Source organism: Alligator sinensis, unplaced genomic scaffold (assembly GCF_000455745.1).
Source record: "Alligator sinensis unplaced genomic scaffold, ASM45574v1 scaffold12_1, whole genome shotgun sequence".
Classification (NCBI taxonomy): Eukaryota; Metazoa; Chordata; order Crocodylia; family Alligatoridae; genus Alligator; species Alligator sinensis.
Genome location: NW_005841973.1, coordinates 2275633 through 2295285, shown reverse-complemented (window position 1 = coordinate 2295285; position 19653 = coordinate 2275633). Strand labels below are relative to the sequence as shown.

Sequence of the window (19653 nt, the reverse complement as noted above, 5' to 3'; positions counted from 1 at the left end):
TAACTTAAACCTAATAGTTCTTAAAGGAGCCTCTAACAGAGTGTAACCTATGGCTAAAAGTCTCTCCTTCCTTCCTTCCTGTCCCAAATTTGATAATAACAGGCTGTAGCAGCATTAAAATGGAGTTCTTTCTGTTGATGTTGGTACCGAATTTGGCTCATCAAATTGAGTTAACTTAATTGCTCTTGCTGCTGCGGAAGTCATACAGCTTTAAGGCATATTTAAACTGGGCAAAGGAGCAATTGGTTGAGCGGGGATTTTCATTGTGTAAACGGTACCATGGAGGTATGAGTGAAGAAAGATGTAAAGGGTCACAAAGGCTGGCGCTATTGGTTGACTATGGCGAGCAAAGGGGAAAGGAAAAAAAAAAGGTGAGTAATTTATAGGATAGGGTCTAGGCGAGGCAAGGTGCTTGAACTTCTGATAGCAACATACAGAGGAGTCATAAATGACTTTCCAGTCTCTGTCATGTAAACAGGCTGATGTCCCCAAAATGAGGTTTGTGTTGTACCGCTGACTAAGGAAAAGCTAAGATGCAAGTTAAAGAGCTATTCTTCACACACCCACATGTCTTCAGGAATAGCAAGGCGACACAGGCAATTTCTGGCAAAAAGCATTTTCTTCTATAAATATTCTTTCCTTTTGTGTTTCTCCCAGCATGTAAATCATAAATTGCTGATGCTTAATAAATACACACCAAAAACGTTAACCAGTTTGCCTACCTTTTTATATAAAACTAATGGGACTTTATTTTGCTAATCGTATCCTCCTTTCTATTTCAGGCTAGATACAGGATGGCTGCCAGATTGGGTGGGAGCCTTGTTAGCATTTGCCTTTGCTAATAGCCACGTGTTCCTGAACATTTTAAATGCAGACTTATCTTAATGACATAACTTGTGATTATATTCTGAATAACCGATTGTTCCTTTTGCGGATTAATTTCTAAAGTAACAATTTGGTCTTTGAAATCAGGCATTGACTTTTATTTTCCTTAAACCTTGTGAAATAGTCTTAGAAGAGCTTTTGTTTGTGAGGCTGTTCATGGTTGCCTCCATATTTATATACTGAAGCAAAGATGAATGTTTAAAATGGAAGGTCATTAGAGGTAAAAATCCAAGACTACAGACAATCTCTGTTAAAAGCAGAATTAGCAGTCTCCCCTCCAATACTGGTTTTGAGGAATTCTCTTGTCATAAATCATTGACAAGACTGGAGAGGATGGGCCATACATTTGGCTATTAATATGTGTATGTATTAGGGCTGCACTGATAAAAATTGTTTTGGCTTATACCGATGGCCGATTATTAACGAGTCATATTGGCCAATACTTATCCAATAGCCAATATGCAGCCCAGCAGCTAAGAGAGTAGCATCTGGCTGGTAAGTCGGTGGGGGACAGGGTGTGGGGGAGGGAAAGGGTGTGGGGAGGCATATCGAAGCCCCCATGATAAGGGAGGGAATGAGGCTGGGGCAGGGGTAGGGGCCAGAAGCGCCAGCAGCTAAACCGGAAGTGTCGCCAGCAAAACTGGAAGTGCTTCTCCGGGGGGGCACTGGCCGGTGCTCCCTGGCCAGCAAGGGCCAATCTCAGGGGGTGCACATGCCCCCCACCCATTCCTCCCTTAGCGTCGCCTATGGTTACCGTTGACATTATTGGCCACACTGGCCAAAAAAGGCCGATTGCCGATAACATCAATTGTCCTTTTATTGGTGCCAATCCAATATGGACCAATTATATCAGCGTACCTCTAATATGTATATATTGGGGTGCACCAATAAAGATATTCTTGGCCGATACTGATAGCCGATGATTTACCAGCCATATCGGCTGATGCCAATCTGATAACCAGTATTTAGTAATAGTGAAAGGCATTTGAACTACTGACAAACCCTTTTTTCGTTTGTTTGGTATTTATAACACCCCTGTGCCTGCTCTGTCCCTCAATGGGGAAGGCGGTGACTGCCTTATTCCCATGCACATCGCCTCCTCACCCATGGTTCCTACCCACAGGCCTGCTCCCCGTGCAGCCCGTGCTGCTGTCCAGGGTGCGGCAGACCCTTGAATGGACAGTGGCGCCGGGTCTGTTTGGAGCCCCAGAGCACGCCGCTGCCTATGTGCCAGTGGGCCCTGCACACCTGAGCTCCCTTCGCTGCTGGGGAAAAGCTACTTTTTAAAAGGTGCCTGGTGCCCAGCGGAGCGAAATGCCCCTCGCATGATGCCTTACCCTGCCCATGCACAGCCCAGCGTTCAGGCCCTGTCTGCGCACATGGCATTGCCATTGCAGTGCCCCCTCTTTCCCACTGTTTGCTGGTAGTTGTAGGCTGCCACAGCCTCAGACCAGCTGTGGGCACGGGGACTGGACTATGCTTGCCAGGCTGCTCCAGGCACATTGCCGTAATTATCATCTACAATGACCAAGAAAAGCCGATAGGTAGGTGGGGTGGGAGGTTATTGGCTATCTCATACCTCTTGTCTCCCATGGCCTCTGATCCTCACTGCCACACACTTGCATTTTCACAAACTGCATTTTGGTAGGCTAAATAGCCTGTCTGCAGTGCCACGTGGATGCAAATATGCTGCTTCTGGTGTGAGAGGTAATGCAGACAGAGTAGCATGGTGTGTGTGAGGGAGCCGCTGTTTGGCATGGCGAGTTTGCCGTCAGGGTAGATATGCCCATGGGCGGATCTGTAATTTTGAAAAGGGGCGGTGTAGATGGTGAAGTCCATCATCACATGTAAAACAACACATTTTTCTCCAGTTAAAAATAAACTACAAGCTTTACTAATATGCTAGGGCCCCAGGGCTATATTATTCGGTTTAAGACAGAAGCAAAGACCAATACAACGTCATTGGAATGAGTAACAACAATCTGTAAGGTTATGGAAAAGGAGCTTCATGACCAGGAACAGCTTAGAGCAGAGTTGCAGAATAAAGGGTAGGTTGATTGGTGGAACATCAAAACCATTCAAAAAGAGAGAGGGTCATTAACACCTGTGAATGAAGCATTTGGAAGGGATCGGGTAAATTGTAATGAGCCAGGTAGTCAATTCAGCTCCTTCAGCGCCGCCTGGCTAGAAATGCTGCAGCCACTGCCAGGCAATTGGTTGCAAAATATGAGTGGAGCAGGAATCAAAGGGGTGTGCAAATGCACCAGTGCACCCTCCACCCCCCCAGATATGCCCTTAGTGTAGATGCAATTATAAAACTCAATATAGCAGTTTAGCTTTCTACCTTTTCCATATTTGTGTGTTGTTGTTCGTCCTTCGCGGGCAAAGACCGCAGCCAACGGGGGGAGGGGAGGTAAGACGAGAGAAAAGAAAAAGGGAAGGAGAAAAGAGAAAAGGAGAAAGAAGGAAAAGGAGAAAAAAGGGAGAGGGGAGAGAATGAAGGGGGGCGGAGGCTAGTTCACATGAGTACGTAGGGACTTATAAGTCTGATCTTTGCTTTGAACAATCTGCTGCAGCAGGGGCAGGAGAGCGATGAGGACTGGATACGGGAGGTTTTCGTTTTCCTGGTCACATGTTTCTTCATTGCTTCTGCTGTGCGTTGCTGTTCAAAGGCCAGTTCTCCGTTCTGGATTTGGGACCTCCAGGATTCACGATTTGCTTCCGCAACTCTGGGTCGATGCCGAAACTCTTTAGAGACACCTTTAAAGTGTCCTTGTACCGCTTCTTTGATGCTCTGCAAAAGTGTACTCCATTTGCAAGTTCATCATAGAAGATTTTCTTTGGCAGGCGAGTGTCAGGCGTTCTTGAGAGGTGGCCGGCCCGTCTTAGCTGTGCCAGTTTCAGCAGGGTGTGCATACTGGGGAGAGTTGATCTTCCGAGCACCTTGGTGTCCCGAATCTTGTCCTGCCACTTGATCTTTAGTACCTTGCACAGAAAGCACAGGTGGAAGTAGTTTAATTTCTTGGCATGATGCTGGTAAATGGTCCAGGTTTCTCAGGCATAAAGGAGGGTCGGAAGGATGATGACTTTGTAAACCTTCAGTTTTGTCAACGTTCGGATGCCTCTGCGGTCCCAGACTGACTTACGGAGTCTGCCGAAGGCCGCGCTAGCTTTCGCTAATCTCGCATTGACTTCATCATCAACGTGAGCATCATGGGAGAGTGTGCTGCCTAGATAGGCAAACTTGTTGACCATCAACAGGTGTTGGCCTTTAACTGAGATGTGTGGTTCCTGGGGTGTTGTGCCAGGTGCAGGTGGAAACATCACTTCAGGCTTCTTTGAGTTAATAGTGAGTAAGAAGTTGTCACAGGCTAATGAGAATAGGTCCACGTGAGCTTGTGCACAACGCACAGTCATCAGTGAAGAGGAAGTCACGAAGCGTGGCTGTCTGGACTTTGGAGCCCACTCGGAGCCTGCACAGGTTGAAGATGTCTCCGTCAAAACGGTACCTGATCCCCATACCAAGGTCATCATCTTGGAAGGCGTCCGGCAGCATAGCAGACAGTCCCATGCTGGAGAGGGTAGGTGCGAGCACACAGCCCTGCTTGACACCATTTGTGGCCGGAAAGGGGTCAGAGCATTCGCCACTCGCAAAGACGCATGCCATTGTGGAACTGTCAAACCGTATTGATGAATTTTTCGGGACGTCCGTACTTTTTCATGATTTCCCAGAGGTCTTCATGGTTTACAGTGTCAAAGGCTTTGGTTAGATCGATGAACACAAGGAGAAGGTCGATGTTCTGTTCCTGGCACTTTTCTTGAAGCTGCCGGGCTGCAAACACCATGTCAGTGGTTCTGCGTCCTTTTCTGAAGCCATATAGGTCCTTTTCCATATAGGAGCAAGCAATATGGGCACATCCTGTTAGGGGTGGTACTCCTTTAATTAAAAAAAAATAATTCAGTCTTATCTAACTGGAGGCCCCGTCAAGTCCTGTGTTCCATACACATTAAAGATTGTATCATGCTAAAAACCTAGGGTTTATAGACTTAAATAAATTCTGGGTGCAATTAACAGTATTGATTTAGTAACCAAAGCTGTCTTTGAAAAAATCTGCTCCTGGCATGAAGTGCTAGTAAGGAAGCAAGCAGTCCCATTCTGTACTAATTTGGTGTTTGTACAGCATTGATAGAAGGACCGTTGGGTCAATTAGCCCCTTTCTTGGCCAGCAAAGGATTGTATCCTTAGTGCCTTCAAAAATTTGTCCAATACACTCTTTAAATAGTTGAAACAGTGGGATTTACACCTCTTCTGGGAGACTGCTCCATAATCTGACTGGTTTTTAAGGACGTTTTCCCGATGCCCAGCCTGAGTTTCTAAGATACGAGAAGTATTTTGTTTCCCTGTGCCGTAGTGTCATTTCGGTGGAAAGTGCTATTAAACCAGTTTTGTTTTCTTTTCCGTTTTTAATTAAAGACGTTTGAAATTGGTGCGAGCAAGGGGAGAGTTGTAAAATGAAATCCCGAAGAATGAAGCAGGGTGGAAGGAAGATTCGATACACTGGGCAAACAAACATAGCTTTCTGGGTTGCGTGGCAGTGCATGCTCGGGCAACAAATTTAATTAAATGTTTTGGACCCAGGAGGAAGTTTAGAAATTAAAAACTGCATGCATTTGCCATGGTGGTTGGGGAAAGTGGTCAATTCTGAGCTTGCTAAACATGCGTGCCTCACAACGGCAGGAGACCCATTCACTGCTTTCCTTTTTCCTTTGTTCCTCCCTTTTGCCAGACCTATCTCCGTAATCTTGGCATTGACCAATCACCTTCAAGTATACTGACTCCGTTTGCACCCAGAGGTCCAATCAGAGAGGTTGAATTTTCCCCGTCCGAGCTCAGAACATTGAAGGGGTCCACTGACACGCTAACAAAGCACGTCCAGCTATCTGAAGGTATGGGGGAAGAGGGGATTTTGGTGCACGAACCCTTCGGGCACTTGGTTACCTCTGCTCACTTCAGGCTGGTTACAGGCCATATATCAGCTTTCTTCCTCTAGACCTTTTTGTTTTGTTTTTTTTGGAGCTAGAGCTGCTCCCAACAAGAGTTTCAAGGATATGTTGCCATTATGCAAGCAATCTGTTCTCTGGAAAGGCTGCAAGAATACTAATATGCATAATAATTTAACAAACTAAAAGAAAAAAATGGAAATGTATTCACAATACTGATTATACATAATACTGATTATGTATTTTATGAATAACTTTCTATTTATCTTTAGTGTGTCAAATCTGATGAATGTTCACTGAGGTACTCGCTCTGCTGCTGCGTACTCTGGATCTGAGTATTCATTTTGGCACATACAAATCTATGCTTTGAACATCAACGTCTAGTGGGCTGAAACCAAAGTGCCCTAATGTTTCAAGGGATTTGATGTGATAAGCAGTTTTAAGTGAAGCATCACGGGTTGAAAGCAGTTTCTTAAATGTATCTTGGAATAATCACAGATGCTTCTTCCCAAGAGGTCGAGGTTGAACATTTCTCTTAACTTCAAAGCAGAACATCTGCCAAACTTAAATCTTCTGTTTCCTTGTAGGAGGCTCTCTGTCTGCTGTCGACATCACACAGACCAGCTTTAACTCGGGCAGTTCGACTCTCAGTATGTCAATAGCAATGGGCTCGGATGGTGGACCTGATACTCCAGTACCTATCGAACTCTCACCTCAGTATTCAAGATCTTCGAAAGACAAACCATTGAGTCAGTGCAGTACTGCTGCCTACCCCCAACTACAACTGCTTACTCCTCTTCCAGATGAAGGCAGCTTGAAGTCTTCAGTTGCCCCCAGATTAGTTGAGCCAAGGCAGCAATTACAAGCCGTTGCCTCCGATTTCCACTCGGATGAAGAAGATCCTATGCTTGTTTCAAAGCACGTTCAAGAGCTGATCGATAGATGCGACTCAAGGGATATTAGTAGCAGCCTAGAGAAGTTGTCTACCAGTTCGTTGGCTGAGGATATCGGTGAAATGGAAGTAAAAGGAGAACTACTCTCTTCAAATGCAGTTGCCTCTGAAAATGAGCTAAACAAGGACCAAGGAAACAATCCTTTCATTGGATCCAGCACGTTGAAAGAGATCCAGAAGCTTTTAGCAGAGGCAGAGAAAATGACTCTGAGTCAGTTTGATCCTGTCCCTTCTCTTACCCCCTCCAGAGAAGTCACTGACCCTTCACCGGCGTCAATTAAAAAGAAGGATGGTGTTGAAGATTCCCAATTAGTGAGGGACGACAGCCCAGCGCTTGAAAGGCTGTTGTCCCGGGATGAAACGTTGACCCGAAAGAGCATGCAAGAAGATAACTCGCTAATGAAGACTCTCCATTCCTGCAAGGACAGTTTAAAATCGGAAGGAGCACTTGCTGGCAATTTACCTGTCAGTCAAGAAACTGCAGAACGGCAGACTAGACCAGCAGAGAAAATAGCTGGTGAAGATTTCAGGGTGGCAAAACCTGTTGGAAGGTCTGAGCCAGAGGGCTGCAGTAGTGCAACCACAGATAAAAACCTGCTTGCTCCTCTGGCTGTTATGAAGAGCGCTACAAGTAGTGAATCAAGCATCAGAAAGGTTTTTGAACTGGAAGATCCTCCTACTGCAGCGCCGCTCCGGACCGGTGCCACTGTCCTCGGGGACTGCCAGCACGGCTCATCTCAAGCTAGTTTAGCTGGCAGCAAGGAGGGGGATGTCATTCAAGGGAGTGATGACAGTAGCAGCTTAGATTCACTAGCTGCCCGTGTCAGAAGCCTTCTGAAATACAAATCCCCGGCAATACACGCAACGCAAATCCTGAAGAGCGTAGAGGAAGACGAGAAAAAAGCGCGAAGTAAGAAAGAAACCATTTCAGATGAGCTGAAATAGTGCAAGCTTAACCCTGTATCTTTGAATTTAATAGAGGCAACAAAGCTGTCCATCTTTATTGTCCAGTCCGGTCTTTTGCTTTTGCAGATGAATACGTCATCAGATTGTGGTGGTGAACTGCTCCACCTCCGACTTAAAGGTGGTTAGGTGGTTTCCCCCACTATTTCTGTGGAAGTCCCATGCTTATGATTAGGAATCTTTTTCATTTCCTGTCTAAATTTATTCACAGCCAGTTTGTATTCTTGTTGTTCTTGTGCCAATATTGTCCTTTTGCTTAAATAGCTCTTTTCCTTCTCTGGTGTTTACTTGCCACCTCCAATATATTTATAAAGGCAGTCACATACCCTTTCAGACTTCATTTTGCTAGTTTAAACAAGCCAAGTTCCTTTAGTCTCTTTTCATAGGATAGGCTCTCCATTCCTCTGGTCATTGGTATGACCCTTCCCTGCACCTGTTCCAGTTTTTTAATTTATCTTTTTTTTTTTAGAAATGGGTGATCAGAGTTGTACTTTGTCTATTCCAGATGAGGTCTCACCAGTGTCTTGTGCAGTGCCATTAATATTTCTCCTTTTGTACTGGAAATATCTCTGATGCATCTTAAGATTGTATCTGATGCAGCTGTAAAAAAGATAGCTTGATGTTTTGGCAAGCAAGGTTATTTGGGTAAATGTGATATCTTTTATTAGACCAACTCAGTAGTTGGAAAAATTGTTCTTTGCAAGCTCTCGGGCACAGGTGCCCTTCCTCGGGCTTGTCTGAGGAATTATTCAGTTGGTCTAATAACAGATATCACATTTACCCAAATAACCTTGTCTGCCTATGTCCTGAGACCAAAACAGCTGCAACCAACACCCCTGAAACCTTGCTGTTTCCCACTCATTCTGTGGTTGACTAATACCTCTGGGTCTCATCATTTTTTCCAGCTAACGAGCTCTCATGTTACAGCAGAAATTCTTGCTTTTAGTCCCCAAATACACGATCTTGCACTTTGTGCTGTTGAATTGCATCTCATTTCTATTCCTCCAGTTGTCTCCGTTGTCTAATTGGTTCAGTGTAAAACTTCTATTTTCCTCTGCATTGAAAGTGCCTCTCAGCTTTATAGTAGGCGTGGAGTGCTGTAGCTGTGATGGTCCAGGAAACATGTGAGAAGCACGGGGTTTTTTGGTAATGTCTTTTATTGGACCAGCTGTATAATTCGCATACATGTTTGACAAACTTTTGGACATAGGGTGACCGGAGGAGGGGCACTCTGTGCCTGAAACCTTGTCTAACATCTCTTCCAATCATACAGCTGGTCAAATAAAAGACATTACCAAAAAACCCCTTGCTTCCTGCATGTGTCCTGGACCATCACAACTACAGCCCCCCCAAAATCATGCTGCTCTCAACTTAGTGCCATCAGCAGATTTCATTAAAACACACCTGTATTTTTGTGCCAAACTTATTAATTAAAATATTAATCGAAATTGATCCTTGAAGATCTTGCCTAGTGATCACTCGTGGTTGATATTTCCCTCCTAGGTGCTTTTATATTCTACCAGTCTCCCAGTTTTCTTTATCCTCCAGCTTTTCCATCTCAATGACTAATTTCACATGTATCCCTGAATCAGAGAGTCTTGTTAGATTTGATTTGTTGCATTTCCTTTGTTTAAAAAACCTCAGTCATCCTGTCGAAGAATATACCAAGGTAGTTTTTTAGCTGGAACAGAAGAGGTCAGGAAGAACTGAATGAGCTTCTGGATTGGAATAATAAAAATGGGGTGACATTTAAGAGGAGAAAACTCTGTGTCATGCTCTGATGATCTGATACATTCCCAGATCATAATGGAAAATCTTCTTACCAGCTGGAAGTGACAAATATGATTTTGTTGCTCTGTGTCCACTCCTGCTGGCAAGTGTCCTCTTTTATAAGTGAGAACATCGTTCTTGGAAATTTTGTTAGAATTTTTTTCCAGGATAAATAACGGTAGGAGCTGTGAGGGGCAAACTTAATAACCTCGAAAACAGGAGTAAAAGCAAGAGGTTGAAAGCTGGTAGAACAAACTACCAGGTTTTGGACTAGGGGACTAATAATTTTCTTTTGTAACGTGGCAGCTCATTGCTGGGAAACGGCAGAGGAGGAGAAAGACCTAAATTCATGGGTTAATCATGAGCCACCCATCACTGTAAAATGTATCAAATGAGGTATTTCCAGTAAGGACGGGGAAGTATTACTGTAATACCATAGACAACGTGATCCCGTGGTCAAGTCTAGTAATCCATTTAAAAAAAGAGTTCAAACTGGAAGAGGCGTGGAGAAGAGCTGGAAACGACAAGATCGCTAACCATTAGAGCGCCGAGGTCCTGGAACAGCCTTCCAGTAGGAGGTGTGGGGGCAAACGGTATAACTGGGTTTAAGATGAATTTGATCAGTTTATAAAGTATTGAGGTCAGCCGTGTTAGTCTGAAGACGGACAAAAGGTTGCGCAGGGTGGCACGCTGCCAGTCCGGGGAGGCCAGCAGCCTACTTTATCCGGTGCTTGGATGGAGTAGGCTGTTGCCCATGAAGGTTCGTGCCTCTCTGAATCGGCGTGTAAGGTTCTACCCTGCCCTGCCTTCCTTATGAAATACTGCTTGGCAGGGTGTTTGCCTGTGGTATCATGGAACTGGGCTTGACCCTGAAGGTCTCTTGAAGTCCTGTACTTCTATAAGCCCTATTTTCTCTTGGTACAAGTGTTTAAAGGTGACCTTCAAGAGAGTGGCGGTGGAATGGTACTTGATTCATGATTGAGGAACTACAGAGATGATTATGAGGTCAGAATTAGGTAACGGGTGCATCATTCAGGTGGACGGTTACTTAACGCAGGGGCAGGCAAATATTTTGGGCAGAGGGCCACTTGGCAAGCTATCGAGGGCCGCATGACAGGCAGCCCAGGGCAGATAAATATTAATTTTCTAAATTTTTTTAGGGGTCCCACAGGCCGGATAGAATGGCCTGGCAGGCCGTGTTTTGCCCACCCCTGACTTAACGGCATCCTGTTCTAAAAACAATAAAAACGAGCAGCCGGTTTAAATGGTGTCCTATTCCTGGCAGCTGTCCTCTTGTATGTCTTGCACCTGAGTCTGTTCCCGTCCATCTCTGATGAACAGAAGTGTGAGACACACCTCCGATCGCAAACTCAAAACAGGAGAACGGGGCTTTCTATTGTTTTATGTCCTTTATTCACAGCCTGGGTGAAGCTGAAACTGGCTAGCCAACCCCACGGCTCCTTGCCAGATCTGAATGAGGAGGACAGGAAGCGCATAGAAGAAATCAAGGCAGAGCTGCTTTTGAGTGCCAGGAAATCTGCATTAGCCAAGGTAAGGAGGAGCTATAGGAACTGATTTAAGGGACGTTGTGGAAGGGGGCAGATGGTGTTTTGTGTGTTTGTAACCACTGATTCTTGTCATTGTAGTATGTTGTATGGTGGTGTCTTGTTCGCAACGATGATTTACCACGGTGACATTTAATGAAAATTTCACCTCTCCATTTAGTCTGAAATTTATAGGAAATACTGTGAGAAATTTGATCACTTGCCATTTACTGAATGGTAACTGTTTGTATATAATTTTAAGGCTGTTCTGATTCATATATTCCAGTATATTGCATCCTGACTAGAATTTATGAGTAAGCCAGACAGAGACTATATCACCTCCAATCTGTCCTTGAATTTCTGTTTTCAGCATTTGTCTGAGCTAGTGTTAGCCATACTCTGTGGGATTTGGGCAGCTACTCATAGGTCTGTGCATCTGAGACTGAGAGAGATTTGGAAGCAAAACGAGTGGACTGGAAGAAAACGTGGAGATCTTATTTTGAGAAATTACTAATGGGTGGAAGAGGCAGGTAGCAGACTGGAGGAGCCTAGAGATGATGCAGTAAGAGGCAAAAAAAAGAGAAGTAGGAAGGGGGAGGGTTGAGGACAGCCTTTGAGGTAGTCACAATAAACTTGAATTTCAGCCTCCAGTCATCATCTGTCCTTCAGTGGCTGTCATCACCAGGAATCTCGTGCCCTGTAACCACAATGTAGTTAAAACAACTTTATTTTCCTTACAGTGTAGTATATCTGGCCCTGAGATCCCCAGGAGAGAAGATAGCAGTGAAAGAAAAAAAACTCACTCCAGATGATATCAATATAATTGATTGTGTCCTTCGCCACATAATATCGTTGAAAATATCACCTCTGTGTATGTGCATTTTATGATTTAACTAGCTACTGTGAGGACTGTGTAGAGGGCTATAACTTAGAAAGGCTTGCTTTTGCTTTGCAACTCTTTGAAGTTGTTCTGTGGATGCAAAAATATTGTTTCTTCAGGTTTTCCAACCAATCTTCTAGATTCTCCTTGGAAAGACAAATGCAAGTGTGCGTCCTGTTTTGAACGAAAACAAAAATGGGAGCAAATGGATGGTAGATCCAGAGATTGGTTTACTACTATACCTGATGTGAATCCAACACGAGAGACATGAGTTATGGATGATACAGAGAAGGCTAAAGTATTTAATGCCTTTTTTTCCTTCAGTCTTCACAAACTGGGGCTAGCTGCCTCATAGTGAGCAGAGTTGGCAGCAAAGTTAGGGAAGGAGTCAGACAACCTAGAGTTAGGGTAGAGCAGGTTAGGGTTTCCTTAGAGAAGCAGATGCTTTCAAGTCAGCAGGGTTGGATGGGATCTACCCTCGGGTACTGCAAGACTTGACTCGGGTAATTTCAGAGCCAGTCAGTATCCTCTGGGAACTTGTGGAGGTCGGTTGAGTTCCCGGGTGATTGGAAAAGGAAAAACACAGCGTCTATCTTTGAAGAAGCAGGATCTGGGGAACTACAGACCAGTCAGTCTGTCTTTGACTGACTTTGACTTTGAAAAGTCATTGAGCATGTCTTCAAGGACTATTGAGAAGCACCTAGAGGAGAACACGGTGGTTGGGAATAGCTAGCACAGATTCAGAGCAAGTCCTGCCTGACCGACCTGATCTCCTTCTATCAGCTCTTGTGAATGGTGGGAAAGCGGTGGATGTGATTATACCTTGGCTTTAGTAAGGCTTTGACACTCTCTCCTACATCATCCTTGCCTGGGATGATGCAGTTGGGGCTGGTCCTGCTTGCAGAAGTGGGTTGAACTAGATGTGACCTCCTGAGGTCCCTTCCAGCCCTAACTTTCAATGATTTTATGTTCTCATGAACAAGCTAAGGAAATGCAGACGAGATGAAAGTGCTGTGAAGTGGACACATAACTGGTTGGCTCATTGTGTTCAACAAGTAGTCATCAATTGCTTAATAGCTAGTTGGGAGGAGGTATCAAGGTCTGTCCCCAGCCTGGTATTGTTTAATATCTTCATTCATGTTTTAGATGGTGGGACTGAGTGCATGTTTAGCAAATCTGCAGATGCCCCCGAATTGGGGGGATTTGCAGGCTGGGATCCAGAATGACCTGAATAGACTGGGAACATAGTTTGCAATCATCCAGATGAATAAGGTTGGGTTGATTAAACAAGGATTGGGTCCTCCTTGCTGCCCCGGGAGCACGCATAGTGGCGGGGAGCCGGCCCCACCCTCCCAAACCTGCAGCTGGCAGGCAGCAGCGGGGAAAGCCAAGCTCTGCACCGCTGCATCAGCCCCTGCCTCCTGCCAGGGGCAGTGGACCTGGGTCCCTGGCCCCATAGCCCTGGCAGGTGGTGCTCCCATCTGGGAGGGGCAGGGGGCTGTGAGTGGGGGCCGAGGGGCACCAGTAGGGCTGGGGGGGGGGGGAGGGGCATGAGCAGGGCCAGGGGGCTGTGGTGGGGGAGGGGAGTGAAGGGCCTTTCATTTAAATCATGGATTTTGGGGTTTTTATCAGCGAATTTGTCACTTTTTTATTTGGGGAAAATCAAGATCCCTGGTTATAACAACAGGAACATCACTTGCCAACCAAGGGAAGCGATTCTTCTGCTCTATTCAGCACTGGTGAGGTCTCACCTGAAGTCTTGTGTCCCATTGTGGGTCCCGTGCTTCAAGAAAGAGGTGGGCAGATTGCAGAGAGAGATCAGTAGAGCAACATCAAAAAAAATGAGAAGCTTGCCATATGAGGAAGGGCAGGAAGAATTAGGGTTATTTAGTTTGAAGAAGAGAAGACCGAGAGGAGATTTGAGAACAGTCTTCAACTACCTGAAGGAGGATTACAGAGAGGATGGAGATGGGCTTTTTTCTGCGACTGGGGGGGGGTCAGGGCTAGGAGCAACGGCCTCCGGCTGCAGCCGGGGAAACTTAGGTTGGAGATTAGGAGGAACTTTCCGACCGAGGGTGGTCGAGCATTGGAACAAGCTGCCTAGAGAGAGAAGGGCATCTCTGTGCCTGGACATTTTCAAGAGCAGATTGGACACGTGGCTGGGATGGTTTCGGCAGGGAGAATCCTACCTTGGGCAGGGATGACCACGTGAGACACCTTCCAGCTACTTCCCTATGATTCTGTGACTCTAAAGCTATTTTCCAGTACTCTTTAGCTGCTATAGTACAGCTTTCCCCTGGCTTTTTAATTTTCTTTGATTGCACTGATCTTGAGAATTGTGGCTGGGACAGGAAAGGAAATGCTTTTTCTTTCTTGTGAGAATGGGAACATTTTGTCCTGTGTTAACTCCGGACAAAAAGCCGATGTCAAATTGTTGCAAATTAGGAATACAAAAATGTAGGCTCAAAACAATCAAAAGCCTTCCCCCCCATTTTGATCTCTTAAAAGGTTTATATGTTAGAAATTAGCTTAAATTTCAAAAGAGAAAATGGTTTTGAAGTGAAACATCACTCTTCATTTTGTCATTCTCAAAACCAAAGTGGGTAATTCATCAAAGCAGATCTTTTCTGTAAGCGTTTGCGATTTTGAAACTGTTTTTCATTGGAAAATTCTGGTTCGTCATTGAACAGTTTCCAGCTAGCTCTACTACCGCCAGAGTTTCAGAATGAGATTGGAGATGCGCTGACTTGAAGGAGACAGAGACAGGAAGAGCATAATATTTTTCTCTTTCTACGCTTGGAAAAAACAACCAAGACAAATTGCTCTTTCGAATTCATACGGTGAAGTCTTCCCCAGACCTTTCATCGTTGTCTGTGCCGTCTGCTGCAATTTTATGACTCTGCAGCTCTGTTTGAGCAGTATGGGTTATGCCTCTTAGGTTTTTAGGAATGAAACTCATGAAACATTTAGCTTCCGAGATACTGCAGCCAGTCCAGTGGAAAATCTATGGGAGCTAGACGAAAAGAAAATGCAAAAGTGGAGGGGGGGAGACTTATTGAGAACCAGAGGGAGTCTAAGATCTTCCCTCCCCTCAGTTTTAAGGCTCCTAATCAGCAAAGCTATTACATTTCATCCTTGGGACATATTTAAGTGCTTTTCTGACCTGAGATTTAAAACATTAGAATAAAAAGACCACTGTCCATTTAAAAAAACAACAACAACAACCCCAGTTTATGCTAAAGTTCATTGTTTTCCCAGTATGATTTACAAGTACTGTAACCAAAGACCGGAAAAATACATTTTTTTCCCAGCTTTTTTGTTTTGTGCATTTGGCAGCTCAGTGTTTAGTCATTTCCACTGCTTTCCTGTGTATTGAATAAGTTGATTTCGGAGCAGATCAGTTTGTGCCTTATCTCTTGTCTGTCCTTTCTCTGTTACAGCTGAGGTCTGCACGCCCAAATAAACCCAGCGGTTGTCTCATCGGTCATTATCCTATCACTGAATGCACCAGGGCATTTTTTTTCCCCCTGGGAAATGCTCAGGTTATAGGTCGGGTGCATTAGGCAGCATATTGCACTCTCAGCAGCGTGCCTGTCTGGGCTGCAGAACGCCAGAGCAGGCAAGCCAAATGGGCACTTCTCCTCTGATGAGCTGAAAAGGAAGGGTTCAGGCTGCCAGTGCCTATTGGCAGATTTGTCTTGTTTCCAGATGGGCCTGTTTTGTGAAATGTCAGGTCTTCCGTGTGCAGGATTCCTATGTCCTATATTCCTAGATAGGGTAAGGTTCCCCCACCCGATTCAACATGGGGGCCACCCCCTCGTCTCAGATTTGAACACAAGTGGGGTTGGGACCAGTGGCTCCAAATCTCCGACCCTGAGCCTGGGGTCAGAGTCGGAGCTGCAGTTACTAGTCCCTGCTTCCCTGCTCCCCCCACACTTCCCCCAACTCTTCCCTTCCTGCAGCTTCTGTTCTCTGCCACCACTCCCTCACCACCACCGCTGCTTGCTTTCCCATCACAGCCCTGGTTGCTTCCCATTGCACCCCAAAATTTGCCGTAGCCCACCCAGCCCTGCTGCCACCCATCCCAAGCAGGGCGCGGACCCCGGCCCCAGCCTGCAGCTGCAGCCCGCCCTCCCCCACGCAGATCTGGGGGTACACGGAAATTATGAAGCTGTCAAGGTAGACCCTGTGGCTACTGTTAAAGCTCATTTCACCACAGCACTAATGTCTTCAGCTGTAGCAGTGAAAAATGTACCTGGAGATCTAGCCACGTGCTTATAATGCATTATCCTGTCGTTGAAGCTTTCGGGAAAGGTGCTGCATTTAGGAAGGCTGCATTCCCATCCTTATCTTTCCGAAGACCCTGAGGTCCCACGTGTATCGGTTCTAAGCATCGACGTAGCAGAAACAATTAGTTAAATGTGCTCATGGGTGATCACTCAAAGCGGAAAGGGAAGTTGCCCACAGAGAAACAGGCCATTTTTGAGCTGTCACCCGTATGCACAGTTCAAAACCTGCTCCTTTTCCTTCGTGCCTTGCAGCTTTTTTTAGTAAGGATACTTGAGAAAGGGAAACATTAAACTGGTTTAAGTGCACATGTATTAGGGGCTTGGAATAGTTAGACTGACTTCTAAATAGCCTTTAGTTACACTGGTTCATGCTTCTAGTGTGAAACTTTAAAGTAGGCATTATTAGAATTTGAGGGTTTTCTTGCCCAAAATGTTTTATTTCTGTTGACATTTTGGATGTGGGGGAAAATTGTGTGAATGTCTGCTTGAATTTACGGTTTAGATCAGACAATTTGTAGTTCTCCTGACTGGCTTTATTTGTTCATTCCTTCATGTTGGCTGTTGGAAGAGCACTTATTCATACCTCCATATGGCCGTGTACTAATGAGAGTGTTATGTTTTCCCAGTTGTCTCAGTCAAATGATAAAGGAATGAGTTGCATTGATTTTTTTTTTTTTTTTTTTTTTTTTTTTTTAAGGCTGAAACAGGTCATTTGAGCTTTGTCCAATTCAATAGATTTGTTTTACGTTGGCTTTTACCAGCATCATTTGAAAGAACACTAATTTTGAATGCCTTCAAATTAAGGGGCTGCAGATGCAAGCATTTTAAAGTGATATAGTTTTGTCTTTGCCAGTGAAATTCTGCCCCTAAAGAAGTTAGAGAGGTGTAAGATTTTTTGGAGCCTCATATGAGCCCTAATGATTTTGATGTAAAACACTGTTGATCAAAATGACTTGTCTTATCTGTTTCTAGCATGTGATAACAGTGGTACTGCCTCTGATACTAATTTGTATCAAAAGATGATGGGATGCAGTGATGTAAGAAAGATCTGCTTTCTAGCATGCCGTGTGGAATGCGATTGGTGCTGTGATGGGATTAAACTCGTGCTGTCTCTTAATCGGCAGACCCCATTGACTGAAGGAATGGTAGACTTCTAGTTGAGTTTTCTGCATGCATCTGGGAGTGTGATGTTTAATGACTTTGCTTGCATTATAAATTTTGCTCCCTACAGGTATACTCTGTCTCCATTTTCTTTTAAGCATGCCATCTCTTGCATCTCTCAGGTAAGCTACTGTAGAGGTTTTGGTGCTCCTTCCTTAATGAAGGCATTCTTAGGAAGCTAGGGTTTTTCTTTTCTATCAGTGCACATAAGCATCCCTGAAGGGGAAGAACCAGCAGAAAGGCCTCTTGGTCTGGTTGCTGTTCCTTGTAAACAGGCATACACTTAAACCCTGTTCTGTAGTGGCTGTAGCATGTTTAAAATGTCCATTTTTAATCCAGAGAGTTTTGAAGGAAAGCCTTTTCTATTCAGCCCTTATCTGTGTACTTGCATATACATTATTTCTGCCGTGCAGTAAACTAGAGTAACCAGAGCCAGCAAATGAAGCCTTTAGATCTGTTGTACGCATTGCTTGTACTCTGCAACTCTACACGCAAGCTTTTGCAGAGAAACCAAGCTTCAGAAATTGGAGAGCAAAACCTGGAGGAGATGCATTCTCTGCCCCTGAGGAATTTACATGTAGAGCAGGGGCGGGCAATTATTTTGGCCAGAGGGCCGCTTACTGAGTTGCAGCAAGCCATCAAGGGCCGTATGACAGGCAGCCCAGGCAGATTAATATTAATTTTCTAATTTTTTTAGGGTGGATAGAATGGCCTGGCGGGCTGCATCTAGCCCCCGGGCTGCATTTTGCCCACCCCTGATGTAGAGGGCATACCTTTCTGCCACCCAAATCGGTGGGATTTATACCACTGACAGTAGTGCCAGCATGTATTGTGCTCATAGACATTTGAAAGAGCACCGTGTCACCTGGAAGAGAAAGTAGGACAGCATTTTTTCTTGTACCATTGATGAGCTGTACCATGTTCATTATAGTTTTTTTTCAGTTCCTAATCAAATCTCTGTGGATGGATAGATGGGTGGACATGGCTAGATATAAGTAAATATAATGTTGGATATAACCTGTGTTTTAGTCACTAATCAAACCAGGAAAAGAGGAGATAAGTCTCAGTTATAGAAAAGCCAGTTGGAAAGGACCACTGTGTCTTTACCTAACCTGTACGACTGTGCAGTTTGCAGATTACATTGAGAGACCTCCGTTTTCAGTAGTGAATTAGGTGATCCATGCATAACTTTTTGATTAATGTTAAGTTTATGGAGTGCTTTGGAAATAAAGGCCTATTATAAATGCAGAATAAATATGCCGATGATGGTTGATGCAGATCAATACAATATCGGCTTTCATAGCGATGAACTTATTGAACCGAATGAGTGCATTTTCTAGACTCTTTTTAAAAAATCTTTTCTGGTAAGTAGCTAATCAGGATCTGGAAATCTAAAAAATGTTTCCCTGGATTGCAAAGTCTAACAGTCTGAACTGCTTTCTAAAACAAGAGGACGATCCAGTGGGAGACGCACATGTTTTAATTGGGAGGGGGAAAAAGGTGAGACCCATCTGGAGACTGAAAAGTTATTGCAAACTAACAGTTGCTTTTTAAAAAAAATTCTTCATCTTTTTTTCAATTGCATTTTAATTTTCTTGTCAGTGTGTCAATGGCTTACACTTGTGTCTGTGGTGTTGTCTGTTGGATAGACTTATTTCTTAGCGTCAGGGGGAAGAGCTATTGAATGCGGGAAGTACAAAACTTCAAAGCTCTTTAATTAAAAATGTTACCCGCGTGTCAGCTTAAAGAATAGCGTTTTGCTCCGTTTTTGTCAATAATCGATTTTTCCTGTCACTTGATTATGAAACGTACTTGCGCTTCAGAAAGTCTGCTGGAGTGGAATGACTTAATACATCAGGGAGAGTTTTATGCGCCCAGATCTTTCTTCTAGTGACAGCTATATCGTGGCAGAAGGTCTGACAGCAGCAGTGTTCTCATAACCTTAAAAACATCCTTTCTGGTTTAAATGAAAAGTCTGTTTTTGAAGGCAGAGACTGAGCTGTATGGCCTAATGGGCTTCTGTGGAAACAGCCAGTTGTTTTCACAGAACCTCAAAATTTAATTTAGTAGCACTCTCGAGGCATGAGCGCTTGAGGATGGGACCGTTTTGTTCACGTGATGGGGAGCCCCTTGGTAGCTCATGACCTAAAGAGCAGAAGGAGCTAGTCAAGCTGGACATGGCTAATGGCCAGACCTTATTAAGAAACT

General features: G+C 44.6%; 1 protein-coding gene across 1 annotated transcript in view; it reads left to right on the top strand.

The window, feature by feature from the left end:
- The window catches only part of ALMS1 (ALMS1, centrosome and basal body associated protein), a 140448-nt gene that overhangs the window by 76232 nt on the left and 44563 nt on the right, over nt 1-19653 (top strand). The window contains exons 6-8 of the mRNA XM_025200700.1: nt 5673-5832; nt 6474-7748; nt 10992-11122. Of these exons, the coding sequence (XP_025056485.1) occupies nt 5673-5832; nt 6474-7748; nt 10992-11122 (1566 nt within the window). The remainder of the gene's footprint in view (nt 1-5672; nt 5833-6473; nt 7749-10991; nt 11123-19653) is intronic.